At 42.6% G+C, this 24901-nt stretch overlaps 1 protein-coding gene across 2 annotated transcripts in view; it reads left to right on the plus strand.

Annotated features, from left to right (window-relative positions):
* PLCE1 (phospholipase C epsilon 1) overlaps nt 1-24901 on the plus strand; it is a 323176-nt gene that overhangs the window by 124813 nt on the left and 173462 nt on the right. For both annotated transcript variants that reach the window (XM_058543567.1, XM_058543568.1), the window contains exon 3: nt 20208-20496. In XM_058543567.1, coding sequence (XP_058399550.1) covers nt 20208-20496 — 289 coding nt within the window. The remainder of the gene's footprint in view (nt 1-20207; nt 20497-24901) is intronic.

A 24901-nucleotide genomic window follows, 5' to 3' on the forward strand; every position in this document is an offset into this window, starting at 1 on the left:
AGATTCATTTCCCTGAGGACAGAGTTGAAAACTTTGGCTATGTATTGTGCTGGGGATGGCTGGAATTCAACAAATTATTCTTGCTTAGAATGATTGTTTCCATTGGAACAAGAGTTCTCAACCCTGGCTGTTCACAGAATCATATTTAAAATTGGGGAGCATTTAAAAGATGCTGCTGGGGCTCATCCCAGTCTGATAAATCAGAACCTTGGGGGTGGGATGGGGAGGGGCAGGGCTCATGTCTCAGGACTTTCTGTTCCCCAGGTGACTAAGGTACAGCCAGGTTTGAGAACCACTGCACTAGAATTTCACTTTGAGGAGTCTCAACAAAGCTTTTCTATGCCTTAGAAAGACAAAGACACAACACTGGTCCTGATCTATTTCCCAAACTTGTTTTGGATGAACAAAATTCAAAGATGAAATGTGACAAAATTAAATGTTTAACTTGATTGAACCCATGTTTTAGTTTTCGTTCAACAGAACGTATATGCTTGGTCCTATGGCTGGGTATTCTGGGGAAATAGTTTAATGATGAATGAAAGGAGAAAAGTTTGGCCTCTTTAAAAAGCCAGGGGATTATATGAAATGTCCAGAATAGGCAAATCTAGAGAGAGAGAAAATAGATTAATGGTTGCCTAGGCCTGAGGAAGTTGGGGAAAAATGAGGAGTGACTGCTAATGGGTATAGGACTTCTTTTTGGGGTAATGAAAATGATATAAAATTAGTTATGGTGATGATTGTGCAACTCTGTGAATGTACAAAATCATTGACTTGTATAGTCATGTGCCGCATAATGATGTTTTGGTCAATGACAGGCTGCATATACGACAGTGGTCCCATAAGATTAGTACCATATAGCCTAGACGTGTAGTAGGCTATACCATCTAGGTTTGTGTAAGTACACTCTATGATGGTTGTACAATGACAAAATTGCCTAATGACACATTTCTCAGAATGTATCCCTGTTGTTAAGCAATGCATGACTCTTCTTCAAATGGGTGAATTGTATGGTATGTGATATACATCTCAATAAAGCTGCTGTTAAAAAAAAAAGCCAATGTTGTCCTTCTCTGGGAGGATTTAACACTGAATCAGTGAATTAGGAACAGCAGAGAAGAAACTAGTGCTGTACACCTGTTCCTTTCAAAATAGACAGAGCTTAAAATGGGGACAAATAGCTGAGCACACAATAAAGTAAATCCTGCTTGGAGGCATGTAGCTATCACTTGTATTCCAGATAGCACCTAAGTGTGCAGAGGGGAAGATGGGCTGAAGCCATGCAGATGTCTTGGGACATCCAATGGGTGAGAAAAAGACAAGAATGTTCACAGAACTCACTGTGTCCCAGGCACTGCTCTAAGTGCTTTGCCTTTACTAAGTCACTTAATCACCACACAGGTATCCCCATTACCACAGTGAAACTGAGGCACAGAGAAGGTAACTGTCCCAAGGTCATGCACTAATTAAGTAGTGACATTAAGACTGCCTTAAGGAGTGGGTAGGATTCTGATAGGAATGTGAAAATAAAGACATCCAAGGTGATGCTAGGGCAGGAAAGTTTGGGTGTGCTGAGGACATGGATGGTAAGCAGCTTGGTTGGGCAGGAGCCGTGGGTTCATGTAGGGTAATAATTGAGGGTGAGACCTAAAGGATGGACAGGAAGAGGGTATTGAGGCGCTGTCGTGACTGCTTCTCAAGATACAGTGGCATGGGCACCATTGAAGATGATTGAATCAAAGCAAGGTGTAAGAAGGCCATGTTCGGTCTTCTCAATGTGCAGGTATATGTGTATCTGAATAGGTGTATCTCTGAGTCTATTTAAAAGCAGCTGTGAGTGTATTGTCTGGAGCACCACCCTGTCCCCTGCATCTCACCTGGTGTATGTAGGTGGGCACAGCACAGGACCTGCCCGCCCACTTGGCCCCATGAGCTGGCCACTGGGGAACAGCCACCAAAAGAGAAGTCACAATGATCTGGGGGAACTGTAAGCCTCCATAAGACCTGCCCTAGAACCTTAAATTCCTTGTCATGATAGCAAAGTCCCTGCCCAGGGGGCTCCCCAAGCCCAGAATGCTCAGGACATTTGGCATCAAGCCTCCTGGACTGAAAAGCAAATCCTCCGAAAGGAAGGAAAAGACTGTTCTCCTTTGACCCCTACTCTCCCCAAAGTTGCAACAAGTTGGGTTTCCCAGCCTTTCTCTTCCAGCCTTTCTTCCCGCTGGGACAGATGGAGACAGACAGTAATGTGGCTAACAGGGGCAGAGGAGGAAGGAAATCCGGCATCTCAGGCTGACAGTCTGATCTCCAATGCAAACCTGCACTTCAGAGCCAGCAACTTTTCATCTCCGTGATCACAGTCCTCTTGACCTTGCTTGCCCAGCTTTGTCCATCTCAGGGCTTAATTCATTTGGGAAGATCTCTCCCGGGTCTGACTTCCTGTCATGCTTGGATTTTTAGACCAAGCCTCACAGCACCTCACTTATAGGTAGCTTTGCTTAGTGTTATAATCTCCACATTACCCCAGATAAGAGTTCACAGTATAGCTGTTCTTTCCTTATTTCTTCACCCCCAGACCTCACAATAGGTTACTTCTACTACACCCTGTCTAATTTTTTGCCCTTACTTGATTCCAGGCACACAGTAGCTGCTCATATCCCAGTGAAGTCAGTCTGTTCCCAGTTGCCTGAACCTCTCTCTCTTCTCACTTATTATCTCCTGTCTTGTCCTATTAGTTAACTTTCCCTGCCTTCCAACCACCCCTGGTCATGTAAGAGACACTCAATGAAGCAGGGGTGAGTCATTGATTAATCAGTGAGCACTTCATAGGGTAGGGAGGAAGGGCGATAATTGTTCTGATATCCAAAACCAGGGCGAACAGTGGGTGTCTCCGGAGCACACTCACCTCAGAGACGCTGTCCTCGCTTCTCTTCTTCCTGCCTCTGCCTCCCTCTTTCCATCCCTAGCTTCAAAATTTTATCTTTCTATGATTTTCTCCTCGCCAAATTCCTCCCCACCCACCCACACCTTAGTTCCTTAACTGCTCACAATGTAGATCTCTTTTGTCCTCATTTTTGCTATACATACACCTCTTGGCTGTTCTTATTTTCTATGTTTTGTGTCTGAAAACAATACTATGATTTTTTTTAACTTTTTGTGTGTGGCCTCTCATTTTGGAAGTGGTCGAAGGATCTATGACTTTGATAGGAAAGGGTTGCCAAGTCTTTCTTAAGAATTCTTACTTTTAGAAGTAATAAACGAATACGGCAAAGTTGCAGGATACAAAATCAACTCACAAAAATCACTAACAATGAAGTAGCAGAAAGAGAAATTAAGAATACAATCCCATTTGCAATTGCAACAAAAAGAATAAAATACCTAGGAATAAACTTAACCAAAGAGGTGAAAGATCTGTACACCGAAAACTATAAAACATTGCTGAAAGAAATTGAAGAAGACACAAAGAAATGGAAAGATATTCCGTGCTCTTGGATTGGAAGAATTAACATAGTTAAGATGTCCATACTTTCTAAAGCCATCTATAGATTCAATGCAATCCCTATCAAAGTTCCAACAACATTTTTCACAGAAATAGAACAAAGAATCCTAAAATTTATATGGAACAACAAAAGACCCCAAATGGCTAAAGGAATCCTGAGAAAAAAGAACAAAGCTGGAGGTATCACACTCCTTGATTTCAAAATATACTACAAAGCTATAGTATCCAAAACAGCATGGTACTTGCACAAAAACAGACAAACAGATCAATGGAATAGAATTGAAAGCCCAGAAATAAACCCACACATCTGTGGACAGCTAATCTTTGACAAAGGAGCCAAGAACATACAATGGGGAAAAGAAAGTCTCTTCAACAAATGGTGTTGGGAAAACTGGATAGTCACATGCGAAGAAATGAAAGTAGACCCTTACCTTACACCATACACAAAAATTAACTCCAAATGGATTAAAGACTTGAATGTAAGACCTGAAACTATGAAACTTCTAGAAGAAAACATAGGCAGTACGCTCTTCGACATCGGTCTTAGCAGCATATTTTCAAGCACCATGTCTGACCCGGCAAGAGAAACAATAGAAAAAATAAACAAATGGGACTACATCAAACTAAAAAGCTTCTGCACAGCAAAGGAAACCATCATCAAAACGAAAAGACAACCTCATAATTGGGAGAAGATATTTGCAAACCATACATCTGATAAGGGGTTAATCTCCAAAATATATAAAGAACTCATGCATCTCAACAACAAAAAAACTAACAACCCAGTTAAAAAATGGGCAAAAGACCTGAACAGACATTTCTCCAAAGAAGATACACAGATGGCGAACAGACACATGAAAAGATGTTCAAAATCATTAACTATCAGGGAAATTCAAATCAAAACTACAATGAGATATCACCTCACGCCCGTCAGAATGGCTATAATTAACAAGACAGGAAACAACAAGTGTTGGAGAGGATGTGGAGAGAAGGGAACTCTCATACACTGCTGGTGGGAGTGCAAACTGGTGCAGCCACTATGGGAAACAGTATGGAGATTCCTCAAAAAATTAAGGATAGAGCTACCATATGATCCAGCTATTCCACTGCTGGGTATTTATCCAAAGAACTTGAAAACACCATTGCATAAAGATACATGCACCCCTGTGTTCATTGCAGCGTTATTCACAATAGCCAAGACTTGGAAGCAACCTAAGTGCCCATCAAGGGACGAATGGATAAAGAAGATGTGGTATATATACATGATGGAATACTACTCAGCCATGAGAAATGATGAAATCCAGCCATTTGCGACAACATGGATAGACATTGAGGGTATTATACAAAGTGAAATAAGTCAGAGGAAGAAGGTCAAATACCATATGATTTCCTTCATTAAGTAGTAGATAATAACAACAACAAACAAACACATAGGGACAGAGATTGGATTGGTGGTTACCAGAGGGGAAGAGGGGAGGGAGGAGGGCGAAAGGGATAATTCGGCACATGTGTGTGGTGATGGGTTGTAATTAGTATTTGGGTGGTGAACATGATGTAATCTATGCAGAAATAGAAGTATAATGATGTACACCTGAAATTTATACAATGTTATAAACCAATGTTACTGCAATAAACAAAAAATTAAAAAAAAAAAAAAACCAGAATTCCTAGGAATATGTACAGGGCAAAATGTGGAAGAGCTGATGATGAAACCCATGAGAGGGGACCAGTGGAAACCAGAGTTAGCCCAGCCAGGGAGAGCCATTCCCTCCTTCCTAACAGAATATGCTCTGCCTCTTAGAAGAGATGGGACTTTGCTTTTCCATGGCTACAAGGTGACGAGTTGAAAAGGAGCAATTCGGAGGGAGGGCATCAAAAGCAAAGAAAGAACTGCTATCATCCCCACCCCTTTGACTTTCTAGAGCCTGTTTTTCAGAGCCTCTTCCTTCTCCATTCCCAGTGCTTCTGCCTCCTATTTTGTAACATATCATGGTCACTACCGGATCACAAATAAGCAAGAGTTGACAGGGTCGTCTGTGACCTGTTCATCAGTGTGGCCCCATGCAGGGTCTCCATATCTGCTCCTTCTCCTCCCATCAAGAGCACAACAAATAGAGCTCCGTTCCTCTTTCCTTCACACACATGAAGTGAACAGCTAAGCACGGTCGAGGTTGTAGTGAGGGCACAAGATTTTGAGAGAAGAAAGAGCACAGGCGTTGAGCTTCTCCGTGAACAAAAGGTGACCTGACTTTTGGGCCATGGATGATAGAACTCTCTGATTGAACCCTCACCTGCTCCTGAAAAAGCTCACATTGATGTCCAAAGAAGCTGCAGAAATGACTGCGATTTACACAGAGGTGTGGCCTCATCAAAAGTCCCTTTCTTCCAGCTCAGCACTGCATTCACTACGTCTCCTTTAGCTCTTACCTGCTCTGCTGGAAGTGAGCCTCAGTGACCCCACCCCTCCCTCTAGTCCACCTGGCTGTGGACTCATTGCCAAATGCTGGCTGCAACATCTTCATTGGCCCCCGCCTTTGACACTACTGGTAATGTCCAGTAAATACAGATGCCAAGAGCTGGCTGAAATCAATTCAAGGAATATTTCATGAGTTCCACCTGCATGCAATACGACATACCATGGATCACTGGATTGTGGAGGGTACACAGGAGAGAAATCTTTGGGACACTTACAAGTGGTTTATCCCAGTGGGGTTGGTCACAGCTGTAGTTAGTATATACACTGTTGTTGACATTGGCTTTAATTATGTATAGTCACATCTGCATAGTGTTCTTTGTAAGCGTTTAGAAAATAATGACTGCATTTTTTAGGGTTCCCACCGAGTGAAGGTCAACAGTATTTTAGATTGTTGCAAGAAACCCAGGGAATCTGGAGACAGGGAAAGCTCTTAAGTCTACTTTTTACACAATAGAGCTTCATACCATTATTCTGTATATAATCTTTTTACCAAAACACTGTCGCCTGTTTCTGTCAACAAAAGACCTCTTTGTTTTGATAGCCAAGAAAAACCTTAAGCTCAGTAGAGACAACAGAACAGGCTTTTTAAATGACAAAATGTGAGAGCCTAAAATGTCTTATTTTTGGAATGTAAATTAGAAACTTTTTTTAAATATGACTATAGCTCTCAGTTTTGATCAACTTCAGGATTTTTTTTTAATGATATTCATTGAGTGCTTTGGAATGCAGCTCATCGTGACCATATCTTTCTTATCTGACTACAGAATGGGTATCTGAGGTGGAAAGTGATAACTTTTCCACACTCCTGAGCCCTCTGAACATGTTGTCTTTGACCTTCAATCTCTCCACATGATCCTACCCCTGACCATATGTGCTCATACACACATGTAGCTGAGAGCCTCTGTAACAGGACAGAAGTTCTTTTTCTGGGGATAAATCGTCCCTGACTTCTCCATGAACTTGAGTACAATTCTAATACCACCACCTGTTTATTTTTATTTTTTTGTAGTCCCCAATATTTTGGAACCTTCTTGAAGGCTTACCTTTCCACTGCTGTCTTCCAAAGGTAGAGAGCAAGGCAATGTTTCCTTCAGAGCCTTCCCATCTCTTTCTGGCTCTATACCTCCAACTAGACAGGAAAAGGCCTACATCACCACCCACGCTTTGGGATGCCTCTTTCATTGTTACGCTGTGGGTATGAATGAAGTTGATGCTCTTCTTCCCATTCCAGGCTGATAGGTAATGTTGGGCACTTTGTCCCTTCCTGTTGGGTTTTGTTAATAACAAGGAAACCATCAAGTTGTAATAAATCTTAGAAGTGATCATCTCTATCCCATTGGTGCCTTAAGAGCTGAGACTGGGTCTTCTTAGACGTTGCATCCTCAGTGTTTAGCATGATACCCCTAGAAGAGCAAGAGGTGTCCCCAGACATGGGAGATATAACCTTCCAGCTGTAAACTCTTTAGTTTTTTTTGCTACTGAAGGTACTTCCATGGTAGTTAGCTTAGAAAATATTTGTGAAAGGAAACAGTTCTGGGCTAGAATTGCATCCACTGGTAAGGACTCAGAAGGATCCTGCTTTTCTCCCCAGACTCATTGCTCACTCTCGTAGCTCCAACCCTAGGGAGCCACTTTGCACATGGTGTTCCCTCTGTTTAGAACATTTTCCTCTCTCTTACCTTACTCTGCCCTCACCTTTGCCTAGCTAACTCTTAGTGTCTTTAGGTTGTGTCTAAATGTTGCTTCCTAGGAGAAGCCTTCCATGGCCTTCTAAGACCCTCCTCTTTGTTCCTGAAGCACTTTGTGCTCACACCATTGCAGAATTGCATGCTGTAACAGAATTGCTCATTTTCTGGCCTACCTCCCCTGATACTTGGTAACTTTCTTGAGGACAAAAACTGTTTTATTCATCATTTTGTCTCCAGCTTCTGGCACACTATTTGGCACAAAGTAGACATTCAGTAAATATTTGTTGAGTGAATTAATGAATGGAGTCCAAACAAGGAAGATATTTGTAAGCATAGATTTAGTCTCCTTCAGAAGTTAAAGTGCGGCCAGAGACTTTGTCCATGTCTGCACTGGATGCCAGTCCAGGCTTCTCAGGATACCCCTGTCTGGGGCCTGGCTGTTACTCTGGCTGTTACGTGGGCTCTCTCGGAGGCTGTCCTCTCGATGTGGGCTCCAGGATTTCCCCAGGCTGGGCTATACTCCTATTCTACACTCTTCCTCAGCTCTCCATCTTGTCCAGGCCCCTGCTGCCTTTTCCCTTCTAGACTCAGCAGTTCCTTTCCCAGGTTCCATGTCCTCCTGACCTGTCTGAGCTCAGTGACCACTCTGGCTCCTGGAAACGTGGTGGTCTCTGTTCAGCCATCACTACCTGTTCCATTTGCTTTGCCTGACGCATGTTCACTAACTGGTTGTTAAGCCTTATTCTACCCTTGGATGAAACCTGAGAGTCTATACTCCTTGTTCTAAACAGCTCTCAAGTCTTATTGGTAGCTTGAGGCTCTGAAGTGGGTGCTCATGCCTGCAGCCAGCTCAATTAGCCAGGCCAGAAGCCAACTTATATTGGGTCCTGTTTGTGAGGGTGGGTCCAGTGTTGGCTCAACTACTGAGTTCCTGTTCCTTGGGAGTTTGGGGAAGGAATGTCCCTAGCTCCTCTCTGGTGACCATTCACTTGGCTCCCGCCAGAGGAGAGACTTTCAAGAATTTAAAGCACTGCAGTTTTCCAGTAGAAGAAACACAGTGCATTCAATAATGATGAACAACTGTCCACTAATGATTAGAGGAGGGTCTCCACTTGCAGACCCTCAAAGGATCCAGATCAAAAGGGAGTGAAAAGAAATGAGGGGTGGAGGAGAGAGATGGGCAATGGGCAAAAAGGGAAGACAAGGAGAAGTGAGGAAGATAGGAAGCTCAGGACGGAGTAAGAAGAAATAGGATGAGAATAAAAAGAAAGCAAAACAAGGAATGTGAAAGTGGGGAGGAAGAAAAAAATTGAGAGTTAAGAAACCATGGAGACCCAGAGAAAGTTGGAGAAAACATCTCCAGGAGCAACCTAGAGAGCAAGAAGAGAGCAAAGAAGTGAGAGAAAGGAAGAAACCTCAGGTGAGAGAGAAGATTCATGCTATAACTCCCATATTAACCAAGAGGATTAATAAGCTCCCATTTATTGAATGGCACATATGTACCAAGCACTGTACTAAGGCTTTGCATTTACAACACAGTGGGTGCATTAGCCCCAAAGTGAATTCAGAGTGTGGCTGTTGGTGGAGCTGTGGACCAGAAAACGCATAACATCTCCACGTGAGTTCATACGCAGGAGGCTGGGCATAGGAGTGGTTCCTCCACCTAGGGAACACCAGTGAATAACTAGGAGGGGTGAGAGTGGGGGTGATGGCTTTGGAGGGTAGGAAGTTGTCTCAGGTCCAGCAGGCAAGCAGGCATGGCCTTGGAGCTCTAAAGATTCAGGCATTGATGCTATTATGACCACTTGGATACTCAAGGGCTGTGTAGCTGGAGACAAAAATTCACAGCTATCTTATCTCATTTAATCCTGGCTTATAACAACCCTGTGATAATCTCCATTAAAGAAACACAAGTTGCTTTCCCACTGCTACTAAATGCGGGCACTAAGAGTCCAGCATAATCAGTGTGATGCAAAGACCAGGCTCTTCCCTCTCCACCCTAAGGCCTCTGTTCTGCTGTCCCACCTCTGGTGGTCAGAGCAATATATTCCAGGAGGTCAGCCTCAGACAGTCTTCAGGCAAAGAGTAGAGGAAGGAAATGTAGTGTTGGTGCTGCAGTAGCAATAACCCAGGCAGAAAGGGGCCTCTGGGAACCTTGAAGATGGGTGGCAACACTGATCCCTTTCAGTTGGGCAGAGGGAGGGAGGTTAGAAGCCGGGACGAGGTGAGTGGGAATTTAGTTGGGGCAAAGGAAGCAAACAACGTGGCCCTATAGTTTGGCCTTGGTCCCCTTCACCTGTTGTGGACACACAGCAGCCTGGAACCACAGGACTTCAGGAGCTTTCTGTCCCTCGCAGCTTCATATGCGCACAGCTTAGCAAGAACGCTGCCCCTGAGCCTCTGAGCCCGGGCATCCCGGTCTATGGGATTTGTGAAAGTTTGTTTTTGTCTTGCTGGGGCTTTGTCCCCATGTGATTCATTAATTGACCTTTTGCTCCTTAGAGCTGCAGGGAGCCTGGTAGTTCAGGCCATTAAATCCCTTCTGTTGGCCTAATTCGCTGCCTAACACCACAACCTCACAGCATAATCCATTTGTCCTGATTTGATTTTTTCTTTTCAAGAGGGTTCCTTGGCAGCCAGGTTTTCTCATTACAATATGACTCATCTGTATGGTAATTCCCATTAGAATTAGTATCTCAGACATGATTCATCTTTGGAAATATTAAGCTGGAAGCATCATTTCAGAAAGCCTGTTACTTTCACAGCCTCAGGGAATTTCTGCAAGAGATGCCCCTTCATTCAGCCAGCATTTGTTGAGTTTGCCCTGTGCTGGACTCCGAGCTAGGGGCTTTGGGAAATATAGAGATGATAGGACTTCACCCCTGCCCTCAGGAGCTTCCATTCTGGAAGGAAGATGACATGGATGTGAGTGTTTATGGGATGGATAATATGAGAAGTGCAGTCAGAGATAAAAGGTAATATGTTCTCCTTCAGGTCTCAGGTAGTGGTTCTCAAATCTTAGCAGGAATCAAGATCACCTAGAGGGCTTGTTATAACACAGATTTCTGGGCCCCAGCCCCAGAGTTCCTGATTCAGTGGGTCTGGGGTAGGGCCCAAGAATTTGCATTTCTAACAAGTTCCCAGGTGATGGTGCTGCTGCTGATCTGGGGACCACACTTTGAGGACCTAACTCTAAGGCTTCAGTTACTTCTTCACTGCCTGCTCTCTCCATTGCCTGCAGCGTGCTAAGCAGTGTGCTCTGTGCTGGAGACAAAACGTTGAATAAGAGATGGCCCCTGCCCCACTAGGAACTCACAGCCTGGAAGAGAGGGGAGTAAACAGTGACTTCCATATTTTACAGAAAGTGCCACTGGAGAGTTTTGCATAGGGGCTGTTGGAGCATAGAAAAAGAAGATGTTTATTTCTTGTTGGAGCCCAGAGAAAGCTGCATGGAAGAGGCAAATTTGAATGCAAGAGTAAAATGTGGATTGAAAGAAGTTATGTGGAAGGATGTTTCCAGCTGTTAAATTTCCAGATTATGAAATGTCCTGGGACATCCTCTCACACTCCTTCTTAGATGTTTCCTGTAGTAATAAAGGTTTGGCTTACTTCCTGTAGAAGCTGGTGGCATAGATCTGGTTAATTGGCCCGGCCTTAGCAAAGGCCTTTATTTTTGGCTCTCTGGAGCTCTGTTTGGTCAGCGTCTCGTGCATGGTCTGAATATTCTCAGTAGAATGGAATTCTGTGCACAAGCACTTGAATGGAATGTGGAATCAAGAGCAGAGGAAGCAACAGCCTGCTACCAAAATCCTACTCCCCGTCCCTGCCACACAGGTCCTCAAGCTGCCTCAGCTGCCGCCCCCCTACAACACCCTCACGGTTTTGTTGACTTTTCAGGAAATTTGGCAGTTCTTATATCATTGCATTTCGTTTAGACACACACACCCGTCGGAAATCAAACTTCTTTCATCTTCAGCCTTCTAGAACACTGCTTCTGGATTCCAAAAATTAGGAAAAGCGCCCATGAGACCAGTAAAAGGGGTTTCCAAACCACAGCTGGTACACTGGATTCCATGAGGGAGGTTCATACATTGTTACCCAGCCTATTAACTCTCAGTTAACACATAGTTCAAATAAATGTGATTATTTGTTTTTCTAGCTCAGGCTACTTTAGGAATCACATTCTAGGGAGAATAAGGGTGCTCTTAGAAGTAGACACGTAGTCACTAGTAAGAGATGACAGCTCGTAGTGAAGGAGAACACTGATAAGAGAGAGGGAAAGAGGAGACCCTAACTATATACTGTATTAGAGAATAGTGATGATCGAAATTACGGTGAATTAATGTCCTCCATCCTCTATTTAAGAAGGGTAGGAAGAATGGGTCATCAAACAGTAACACTGTTGGAGATAGTGTTGACTGACCCCCTCCTGTTAAAGATAAGAAAACTAGGAGGGAAAGGTGGGTTTCAGTCACAGGACAGACTTTGTCCTTTTTAAAAAAACACGTTCTCAGGCATCTACCTGTGTCTCTGTAACTGCAACCTGACATTTGTTGAAGTATATTGAATTAAGAGAGCTAATATATGAATCTTTATCCTGGTTTTTTTTAAGCTATATGATCCTTCTAAATCATCATTTTCATGAAAAGTTAGGATGGAGAATAGATCTGAGTAAGCATTCTCACCTCTAAGCCAATTAGCAAGTGATAATGAAATAATGTTAAACCATTGGTAAATTTCTCAGGATGGGCCACGTTTGGCTAGTAGCAATTAGAGCCTCATTTGGCTACAGCTATTCTGAATACTTTATAATACTTGATGCCATTTCCTGTGATTTCTGTATCTGGTGCTCAGCAAATACAAGTGACAATACAATGTCACCTGTGGTTCAGATGAATCCAATAGATTCATGGCCAAAAGACTGGAGGATTCTTCCCAGTTCTTGGCAAAGATATAGAATAGAGACATTAATTCAGTCAAGAACTATTTATCGGGAAGCTATAATGTCAAACACTTCTAGACACTGGAGATACAACAATGAAAAAGAAATAAAGTCCTCATGAAGCTGACATTCTATAATTTTATTTATTTATTTATTTTTCCCCCAAAGCCCCAGTAGATAGTTGTATGTCATAGCTGCACATCCTTCTAGTTGCTGTACGTGGGACGCGGCCTCAGCATGGCCGGAGAAGTGGTGCGTCGGTGCACACCCGGGATCCGAACCCAGGCCGCCAGCAGCGGAACGCGCACACTCAACCGCTAAGCCATGGGGCTGGCCCTGAAGCTGACATTCTAGAAGGAGGAGACAGACAGTAAACAAAGAGAGATGGAAGGATCATTGCTACAAGTACCCCTCTCTTAAAAGTGGTTTCTTTGACAACTGTAGTATAGGATTCCCTAACCGTTTAATTTGGTGGTTAGCAGCACTGGCTTAGAGATGGAGAGTCCTGATGCTGAGTCCTAGCTGTGTGCACATTAGTTCCTTATCTTTAAGTGGTGGTAATAGTAGGACCTCTTCCTAGAGCTGTTCTGAAGTTCCAGTGAAATCATGTGTCAGTGCTCAGTGCCTACTTCATTTTAAGCACTCTATAAATGTTTCAGTGATTACAAGTGTTATTATTAGGAACCAATGGACACCTAAGTAACAAGCCTTCTTCTTGTTGAAAGATTTCAGAGGATATGCTATCAAATCTTGGAACATCATAATTTCCCATAACTCTGACCCCAGAAAGATAGCTTTTGAAACTGAGCAAGTATAAAATTGACTCCCCTTGACAAGTACCCTCTTTATCTCAGTAGAAGTCAAGTTAAGACAAAGCCCTTTCTGGTGTATAGAGGAAGGAGCTTTCCTCCTGGGTGAGAGCTGTGGACATGCTGTGTGTGGCTACTTCATGTCATGCAGTAAGGCTTCGGCTTTGTCTCCTTCTGAATTACCCCGGTTCTCTTCAGCCTTGGATGTTTGTTTTATTTTGTTTTGGGTCTGAACTCCATGTCCCAGTGCTGGTTTCTACAAGGCATCCCTCTTTCTTGAGTCACAAGGAACTGCAAATGTTTTCTTAAGTATTGTCTAAGCACTGCTTGCTTCTCTGCAAGTAACTTCATAATATCAAGTTTATTCAGCTCAAACGCAGCATCTGCCATAATCGGAGTGGCGTAATTCCACAGGGAGGACCCACTCACAGTTCACAGTGGTTGTTAAACATAGGAGTCATGAGGAGCGCTGTTTGCAACACTGATTTATAGCTCTATATATAAATCTTAAATCTCTAAGAATTTAACAATGACCAAATGTAGAAACCTTGACTCCTTTCCTTTTCTCATTCCCACCAACTTCAACAAGTCCTGTGGAATCTATATCCAAAATATATCTTGACGATATATAACAGTCTGCAATTTTTAATTAAATTATTTGTCCCACTTATTTATTGTCTGCCTTCTCCACTAAAGTGAGGCTCTTCTTGCTCACTGTTGGATCCCCATCAATTGGGCTTGACACAACATATGTGCTTATTAAGTATAAAGCAATTGTTGAATGAATTAATGGACACATATCTGTTTAGCAAGCTTAGATGCCATGTTGTGACATGCTGATTTTGTCTCAAAAAAGATATTGGCCCTTATAGAGCAGTAGTCTGTCTAGTTTTCAGGACCTTCTATTACCACATTAATCAAGTGAGATAGAGTTTATATAATTTTTCATCTTGTAACTTAAAACTATAAATCTCCATATAAAGGAAACGTATTTGGTCATTCATTAGTGATAACTTGACTATTTTCAAAAGTAATTTAGGATGACCATGAAAGGAATTATCATGAATAAAAACAATGACAATAGCCATGTAAACATGATTTAAACCTCTTGCCAAATAATCATGTTTTCTTGAATCCCGCTGTTTGAGCTTTGGGTGTGACCATGTACAAATGGATAAAGCTAAACCACCGAGTTGGACAAACCCAGATTTTCACCCTGGCTCAGCCTCTTACTAGCTGTGTAAAGCTGACTGTATTTCTCCACCTCTCTAGCTTACTGTCCCTATCTGCAAATTGAATCAACCTCATAGGGTTAATATGTGGATTCAAATCTCATGCAAGTAAATACTTATCATTGTGCCCAATACTTCATCATTTTGTCAGTTAACTTTTACTTTGTAACAAAGCACTCCTAAAACTTACTGACTTTTCACAACAATCATTTGTTTAGCTCATGTTTCTGTGAATTGGCTGGGTGGTGCTCCCAGTCTGGATCAACTGATCTCTGCTTGGCTTTCTCATGTATCTGTGATGGCAGTTGGACTGGCAATTGGATAATCTAGGATCTGGAATGGGCTCCCCATGTGTCTGGCTGGTGGCAGGCTATCAGCCAAGGTGACAGGAGTGACTGGGTCAAGGTCTCTCTCCTCCGCGAGCTAGCTCTAGCTTCGCCACGTGACAGTTGTTGCAGAGTTCCCAAAAGCAGCAAGAGAGAGCAAGCTCCAACATACAAGTATTTTTCAATATTTTGCTTGCACTGCGTTTGCTAAATTACCATTGGTTAAGCAAATCACAAGGCTGGTCCGGAATCAGTGAAGGAAATAACATATGGCCATTTTTATAGTCTACCACAGTCATCATTGTCACCATCGTCATAAAAACCAAAATGCTGAGCATTTACTAAGTGGCAGGTGCTCTTGTATTCATATTACGTCTGTCAAAGCTTGTCATTCTTACCACAACCTTATGAGGCAGATACTATTATATCCCCATATTGGAGAAAAGAAAACTGAGGCACAGAATGGCAAAGCAATTTGTCCAAGGTCACACAGCTGTGAAGCAGGAGAGCTAGGGTTCAAACCAACACTCTAAAGCCACACTCATAATGACCGTTCTTTACTGCCTCTTCCTATTCTATATATGTGGGATTTTCCATGATTGCTTTTTTTAAGTGGATGATCTAACAAGATGTTATAGCCCGATTTTAACATGTTGCCTGAGCATTGCCATATCTACCACTTCATCCACATTTCAGCATTTTTCCAACAAGCAACTTGAACTCAGCTCATTCAGTATTGGTATGACTAGCATGTGTTAGCCCAGAACTTAGTAGAACCTGTTGATCTCTTTCTGGTTCTTTGTGGAGGGGGTGTTAGCAATGGTGATGGCAGCTCAGAACTTTATTCTTAGAGCTGTTCATCTCTCATTTCTTCAAACAAATTTGAGGACTTAGAAACAGGTGGCTGAGAGCAATGCTGAATGATTACTTAAGATATACATAGCATTTATAGACATTGAGAATAGAGACCATGGCTTTCTCTTTGTATCCTTAGCAACTAGCACAGGGAAGAGCACACAGAGAGCACTTTGGAGGAGCTCAGTACATGTTTATTGTGTGTATCTACAGCCATGTCCCTATCCAATTAAGGCAAGGCTCACAAACACATATACCAATGGTAACCAGATATTGGCCAGGTGTGATTACTAGGGAGCGGTGAGGACTAGCGCCAATTGTAGAACTCATGCCCCATTCAGTGGGGGGAAGGTCTAGTCATTTGACACCACATGGGAATGCTCAGTGTTTCCAGATTATCCCATTTTTCAGGAGATGCTGTAACTTCAGATGTGTCTGTAAACCTTCCTCATTTTAAAACACTGTGTCAGATGAAGCAGGTCTTTTGGATAAATCTGACCCATGGCCAGCCAATTTGTGACCCCCTATGTTAGGCACTTGTTGGCACCTCTCTATTGCATTATAACTGTCCTGAAGGCTTGAGGAGGAAGGGGAACCACTGAATAAGGCAGAGATGGAGGAGTGAGATGATAAGAGAGGAAGAACTTCAAGAAAGATAGGTGATTATCTATTTCAAAGATTCCACAAAGGTCAAGGAAATGAGAATAAGAAAAGGCCATTTGATTAGAACAAATTATTTCGTACAACAGTACATTCACAGGCTGTGTCCTTAAGAAAAAAATCCATAGTCAAATAACATGAGAAATACTCAAACACATAGTTAAACAAAATAAAATAGATTTCTTTACTCTGATCCTTTTTTTTTTGCTGGGAAAGATTCACCCTGAGCTAACATCTGTTGCCAGTCTTCCTATTTTTTTTTTCCTCCCCAAACCCTCAGTGCATAGTTATATATCCTAGTTGTAAGTCCTTCTAGTTCTTCTATGTGAGCTGCTGCCACAGCATAGCAGCTGACAGATGGGTGGTATGGTTCTACGATTGGGAAGCGAACCCAGGCCGCCGAAGTGGTGACAGCACCAAACTTTAACTACTAGGCCATCAGGGCTGGCTCTGCTCTGACCCATTTAATTGTCTTTAATATTCTAATATGCAAGGTAAATCTTCAAAAGGAGAAATATGTACTGAGATTTTCAAACTTCCATGATCAAGGAGTCCTTATTTCATGCAATCACTCTAGATCTAAAGATTTGAGGAAAACACTTCGGGAAAGCTGGATAAGGGACTGGATGAGACATTAGGAATCTCTGAAGGCATGATGTGGAAACTGGAATGCATAAGATAATGAGTGAGGGCATAAGGAGCCAATGGAGCAGCTTGGCAAGTAAAGCAAGTAGGTCAACCCGTTAGTAACTAAGAACTGTCAGCCTCTTCATCTTTGTAAAATAAAACCTCTTTAGCATCATTCATCTGCTAAAAACAAAAAAAGTGAAGGGTTCCCCACCTCTGATGGATTAAACCTGTTTACTTGACATTCAAGGCTGTCTTTTATCAGGCCAACTGACCTTTCTAATTTCCCGGTTGTTCCCTACACTCACTCCCTGCTCTAAATACCCTGCTCTGCTCACTGTCCTTAGGATGAGTTCACTGTTTTCCAGCTTCTTCACCCTTGCTTACCATGTGCCTCCCCCAGCTGCTCCAATTAGAGCTGTGCCTGTTTTCCAAGGCTCAAATCTGCTTTCCCTCTGAAGCCTTCTTTAGCCATCAAACCTCACAGCAGGTTCTTTTCCCTGAACATCTAGAGCGTTTACTTCTGAAGGACTCGTTTGAGACTCAGTGTGCTAGAGATTGCTTGTATGACTTGGGGCTGAGAGAAGAAAAGCATATCCTGAGCTCTGCAGCTCTCTACCCTGTTTGCCCTCACAATATACCCAAATAAGGTTAGGATGATATTATCCAGCAGCATGTAAGAGCAGGGGTATAACCTCCATGGTGAATTTCATAGACTATGCTCTGTTGTTATACAACTACCTGATGTTCCTTGAGGATAGAAGAGTCCATTCTCTTCTTTCCCAATAGTAGTAGGTGCCATTTCTAGACACTAGGCTGATCACTTGCCATGTATTGTCTTGGTGAATCCCACAACATTCCTAAGAATGGATGTCATTATCCCCATTTTACCAAAGAGGAAGCTGTCTCTAACATTCAAGTCAGCTTGCTCATGCTCATGACCAGGTCTCTAGCTGGTCAAGGCAGAGCCAGGTGTATAACTCCACATACCTGGCCCCAAAACCTGGGCTCTTTCTTTCCCAGCACACCATCTCCATGGCCACATTAGCCACCAGAAATTTAGTGACAGAGAATTAAAGCTAAGAATTCGCACTCTGCCTTCAAGTGGAAAGTATATACCAGCAGGCAGAGGAAGGCAGAGTAGAAATCAAGTTAGGGTCAATGCAGCTGGAATATCAGGGGGGTTCTGGGTACATAGTAGGGTCTCCTAAGGACCTAGAACAACTCAACAGAGGTCCTCTTGAGTGCCCATGGGCCCTGGTTAAGGTGAGATTTGAAGTGTGCAGCATCATGGGGGTGTCTACATGGCCTGGAGGGCATGGAGGGTCTTCTCCTCCCTGGCCTGTCACTGATGTCACCAGAAGAGGTGACCTCCATTTGCACCCTGAGATCTTTGCTTATCTGTCTGTCTCCCTTACTAGACTGTGAACTCTTTGAGGGGAAAAGCTGTCTTATTTACCCAGGCCTGACCCATGGCTGGTACAGATCTTCCTTGACTTACGAGGGGGTTATGCCCTGATAAAGCCATTGTAAATTGAAAATATCATGTCAAAAATGCATTTAATACACCTAACCTACCAAACATCATAGCTTAGCCTAGCCTACCTTAAACATGCTCAGAACACTTACATTAGCCTACAATTGGGCAAAATCATCTAACACAAAGCCTATTTTATAATAAAATATTGAATACCTCATGTAATTTACTGACTACTGTACTGAAAGTGACAAACAGAATGGTTGGGTACAGAATGGTTGCAAGGATATCGGCTGTTTAACCATGTGATCACGTGGCTGACTGGGAGCTGCGGCTCGCTGCTGACCATCACAAGCGAGTATCATACCACATATTGCTAGCCTGGGAAAAGAGCAAAATTCAAAGTACAGTTCTTACTGAATGCGTATCGCTTTTGCACCATTGTAAAGTCAAAAAATCGTTAAGTCAAACCATTGTAAGTCGGGGACTGTCTGTATATAAACACATGGTAACTGTTTGTTGATTTGATTAATGAATGACAAGTCAACCAAGGCAAGGTGCTCAAGGTGGCATGATGGAGATAACGCAAACTAGTAAACCTTTATTCCACCATCAGAAAGCTAGATTAACTCGCCCCAACTCACCCATTAACTTCCCTGTTGTTTATACACTACCCAGAAGTCTCTGGCTTCCCAGAGACCTTGACAGAGCTCCAAACCTCTCGCAATAATGTCAAACCTCATAATTTTCAGGCCTCATCGTCTAAATTAGGTTGTGAAATCCTGCAGCACAAGAGGTGTGTGTTACTCTTAACACATGCCCCCACATCTTTCAATGCCATGCTCCACACAGAGCAGGATCTATATAAATGCGTGTTGAACGACTGCATTGGAATGGACTGGAATTATGGTTGGGAACCTGTCCTAATAGTCCAAACTTCTTGAGATAATTCTTGGTGAATTCAGGAGATAAAGGAAGAGGAAATCAGGATAGTGACAGAGACGGAGCAGAAAGAGTGGGCAGGGTCTGTCAACTCATTGGATGAGGGAGGTAAGGGAGGAGGAAGAGGAAAAAGAATTCAAAGACTTTGATCCAAGCTGATGGATTGAAGGATTATGCCCAAGAGAGAAATATAGAATTTCTCATTCCCCATGACCCTCGCATCCTCACTTCAGTTTGAGCATGGAGAAAAGATTCCTCATGAATGTCAGGCTGAAGTGTTCCTTGGAGGCAGACAGACCTGGAACAGTCACTCAGGAGACCCCAAGAAGACAGCAAGGAAAGGTTTGCCTTTGTCCCTCTGCACAAGACCTTTGCTCTGCTGAGGAGGAGAAGGAGGAGAAATTTGAGCTGAATATATTTTTGGTTGGTGCAACTTGTAAGTGCTCTGTTTGATAGCAGGGTTGTTTGAATGGCCCATTTCATAACTACACATAGCTTTTCCAAATAAATGGTGTCTGTAGAATGTTCAGGTTAATGCATGAGTCCAGTGCTCTGGAGTGTTTGTGCTTAGAGCGATGGAGCCTTCTTTCTTAATAAGTCTTCTTGGCATTTTGTCAACAAGTTAATTTGCTTTTCTAAGAAACTAGACGAATACTTCCTGTACTTTGTGTTATTCACAGATCTACAATGCAGTGAGAAGGGGACAAGAAACAGAAGATACAATTGGATCTCTTCTCCATTTCTTCACAAAGCTCCCAGCCTCTGAGAGAGCCGATGAAAGGATTAGCATTGGTCCATGCTTAAAGCAATGTGTCCAAGACACTGTCTGTGAATATCGTGCCACCCTCCAAAGGACTTCCATATCTCAGTACATCACCGGTTCTCTCCTAGAAGCAACCACATCTTTAGGAGCAAGAAGTGGCCTTCTCAATACTTTTGGAGGATCCACTGGACGAATGATGCTGAAAGGTAATGTCTGAAATTTCACTTTTAACTTTTCATCTTTGAATGCAGAAAAGAATCTAAGTTAACATTTATGCATCTCTTGATGGCAAATTGAGTTCACTTATCAGCAACTTTAAATAAAGGTAGCTGTTTTAAGAGAATGTAAAAAGGTAGTTCTTTATCAAAATCCCTTAAGGTGTAAACATTCCAGATATTAAGCATTAAGATTTTGAAATTTCTTTTTCAAAAGAAGTAAATGGTTAAAAGGCTATCTTTAATTTTTAAAAAAATTATTCAGGCAGGTGGTTTCTCCTAGTGGTAGTCCATGACAGATGTCAATTACTGTAAGATGCTCATAAACAAGTGTTGTCATATGGTCACAGTGAAAACCAATAGTGGTCAGGAACAGAGTGGAATATAGTTCTCCTTCCTATACAGAATTAATAGGTTCATGTTGAGCAGAAAAGCTAAAGGCTATCTCCCAATGACTCCCATTTAAAAGACAAGATAGGGCCGGCCCCGTGGCATAGCAGTTAAGTTCGTGCGCTCCGCTGCTGGAAGCCTGGGTTCGGACGCACCGCTTGTCAGGCCATGCTGTGGCAGTGTCCCATATAAAGTGGAGGAAGATGGGCATGGATGTTAGCTCAGGGCCAGTCTTCCTCAGCAAAAAAAAAAAAAAAGAGGAGAATTGGCATCGGATGTTAGCTCAGGGCTGATCTTCCTCACAACAACAAAAAAAACAGACAAGATAGTAAGGCATCCTGCTGAAAAATGAAAGTCAGTGGAAAATGGAGTCCCTCAGCATCGGAACTTCCCAGCTACTTCCCACGAGTAGCAGACAGGCAGGTCAGAAATGGCAATGCACCAAAGAACCTCAGAGATTTGTGCACTGCACAGCTGTCACAACCCATTTGGCAGTCTTCCCTGGCAGGAAGCTGCCAGCCAGATGGGGACCACGCAGAGCAGCGTTCCACTGCCTAGGGTCTGCCAAGAGCTCAATCTGACATCTGGCCATTTCTCTCAAGGAGGGCAGCTGTTGTCACTCCACAGCAAGCCCCAAACCTGCAGCTAGCAGGCCAGTGACCTTCCTCCTTGATCCTCAACCTCCCCCACCAGCACCCCACCACACACTCCCTGGGCAGGCCTGAGAGGAGGTGCACACCTCCCTGTGTACCATGTGGGTGCCATGTTGGTTTGTTGTCTGAAGTCACCTTAATTTTTGTGGATTGGTTATAAATGATGAATGAAGGAAAACACAAGATGTGGGAACACTAATCCAAGAGACTAAAAGGGAGAAACTTGGTTTCAATTGTTTTTCATCCATTCAAGATATGTTTTGTGAGCCCCTACTAGGTGCTAGGTGCTGGGTAGGGAACAGAACATAGTTCCTGCCTTCACGGAGCTTCTAGTCTCTAGGTGGTAAGCATTTCCCCTATGCACAGGATTCGAGATTTCTCTACTCTGATGTGGCTCCCAGTGGCTGCCAAGCTGACGTTCTCCATTAGTGCTCTTCCTGGGAAGTTGGGCTGAGATTGGCATGTGGAATTGGCATTGCTTCAATGCTTGTGACTCTATGTGAAGATCTCATCCTGTGAGTTAATCAACCTGTGTTTATCAGATACCCACTCTGTGCGAAAAACTGTGTAGGTGTTATGGGAGATCCTAAGACGTACAATCAATTTACTTGCCCTTAAGTTATTTAGGACCCTAATGAGGAGGCCAGATATGCATGCATCAAGTATTCAAAGAATAATATGAGACTGCAGAGAGTTAAGTGACGAATAATGTGGAAGTGGCTATAAGTGTTGAAAGAGGAGAGGGAATGATAAATGGCCTAGACTGAAATGTGAGACCTCAAACAAACAAAAGTCAATAAAAGCACCTTACTTTCTTCTCTATTAATTGCAAAGGAACAGATCTCCAGGCTTCCTGACCAAGGGAGGCTGCCTCCAGTCTTACACAGATCTTGGAGGAGAAAAAAGGAGGCTGCTGGTTAGTTCATCTGTTGCTCTGATAGTAACTTGATTTCAATTGCTATTTGCACTTCCCTGTTCAGATCAGAACTTCACAGATCACCATTCCCATCTCTGAGACTCATTGGACCATCAGCTAATCTGTTATTTTTAAATTGGCGTTTTATGCAAGAGTTGGGTGTTTCTTTAACTTTCTGTTTTGCAGCTCTTCAATCATTTCTGATATCCCTCTGAAAGTAGCTTCTGCTGAATAATACAATTAGCTGGTTGGCTTCTGCTCCAGGCTTACTTCTGTAGATTTGGCTTGCTCTCTCTCTTTCCTTTTCAATTTCAGTGCCCTTTCTAAACGTCTCTATGGTTTTCGAAGTCTATATGTGCTGTAGTCAAATTGTTCTTCAACATGTGGTGGAAGAAAATGCATCAAAAGACCGTATGGGCATTTGAATTCATGGAGTATTTATATAATCTATAGGTTCAGCATATTGACTAGTTGGATTTTGAACTCTGTTGGCCATATACTCTGGCAGGGGGTCTGGAGGACGTGCTGGCTGCTGTGACTTGGTTGTCTTCTTCTTTTATTTTTCACTGTGTGTCCTGGGGCATCGAGTTGGCTGATAGCTTTCAGTTCTGTATCACTAATGAAAATCTGTGGGAAGTGTGTAACACACACTCGATCCTCAGTTTATAAGTGGCTTATAGTCCAGAAGTTCATTTCTCAGGAACTGTGTAGAACTTAGAACACTTTCCTGGAGAAAGAGTATTAAACATTATGATTTGGTTCGCAGACTCTAGTCCTCAAAAACCTCTTTAACCCATAACACAGTTGAAATCCACACACTTCCCCTGGAAGAAAAAGAAAAACACGATTATTAGAACACTGAGAATCAGCCTCCAAGAAAAAAGCAATACAAGTGAGTTAAAAGATATCTCTTGTTCAGGGGAAATAATTTTAATTAAGATGAGTAGAGAGTTAAATTAAAACTTTTATGGAGATTTTGAAAGAACTTTGGGCCATTTCAGAGATTTTAAATGTTGGCATCTGTAGTTCTTTTGTTATGGTTATTTCCATTTCGAAACTCATACCGATATGACAGAATCAGAAAATTATTATCCCAGTAACTTTCTTTTCCTTTTTTTTTTTTTTTTAAGTGGGAGGCTTATAAATGGAATGAAAAAGGGAAGAGAGAGGAGGGCAGGTTTAAAATTCTTTTTCCCCGAGGGAAAAAGTAAGGAAAAGTTCAAAAAGATTGACCTCTTCCGTGAGAGAGATCATGTTTGAAGCAGATTAAATGGAATTGGGAAAGGCAGAAAAAAAGGAGGAGGGAAGAAGACAAATACCATATGATGCCATTTATATGAGGCACTTAGAATAGTCAAAATCATAGAGACAGAAAGTAGAAAGGTGGTTGCCAGGGCTGGTGAGGGAAGAGGAATGGGGAGCTATTGTTTAATGGGTATAGAGTTTCAGTTTTGCAAAATGAAAAGAGTTCTCGAGAGGGATGGTGGTGATGGTTGCACAAAAAAATATGAATGTACTTAATACCACTGAACTGTAAAAATGGTTAAGATGCTAAATTTTATGTTATATGTATTTTGCCACAAAAAAAATGAACTGAAAAATTTAAAAAGGAGGAGGAACGTGTTATGTAAGGTCTTTGGTCCCAGGTCTATTAAGATGTCAGAAAGAACTGAGGTTGTGAAAAAGAAATATGAAGACAGATAGTTTTGCATGTGACCTCTGGATGGACCAAGTCAACTGTCCTCTGGGAACGGTTATGATTACAAGATGAGGGTTGGAGCAGCCTGCAGTAGATGAGATAGCAGGAGAAATGTCTAACCAATTGTTCATTATTCCCAGGGTATTCACAAGTCAGGAAGTGGTAACTCGGGGATTGATTGGTCAAAGCTCTGCAGCCTTGCAGCTTTACCACAGTCTACAGGATTCTGCTAACTCTTCAACATCTCCATGAGCTTGCCTACCTCCAATGGTATGGGTGGCTCTAGAAGGACAGCCAACAGTACACAAACATTCCTGGTTTTCTGCCTTCAGGACCACCAAGGATGGTCTGTCTACTAAGTTGAAAGTTTGCCAAATAATGAGAAACATTTTCTGATATGAGGCATTGATCAGCAAGGGTGTGCCCTTCTTTACAAAGGTGTGCTGTCTCAAAACAGAAAATGGGGAGCTTACACCATCCTGTCAGCAACTTCCACTGGTTTAATACAATTAAGATCTTTCTACTTCCCGTCTGGGTTCCCTTCTCCCCCTCTTCATTAACCTTGCTAGAATCTCCAGACCAACTCCGTAGAGCAGTGGCAGTCGAAAGAACTATTGATTTCAGTAATCAGCAAGTCATTTTCTAAAACCATTACCTGCTTTTGCCTCTTTTGTTCCGATATACTACCGACTGAAAATTATAAAAGCAAGATAAAGTAAAAAGGGAGAGAAAAGTGGG

The sequence above is a fragment of the Diceros bicornis genome, chromosome 6 (assembly GCF_020826845.1).
Source record: "Diceros bicornis minor isolate mBicDic1 chromosome 6, mDicBic1.mat.cur, whole genome shotgun sequence".
Classification (NCBI taxonomy): domain Eukaryota; kingdom Metazoa; phylum Chordata; class Mammalia; order Perissodactyla; family Rhinocerotidae; genus Diceros; species Diceros bicornis.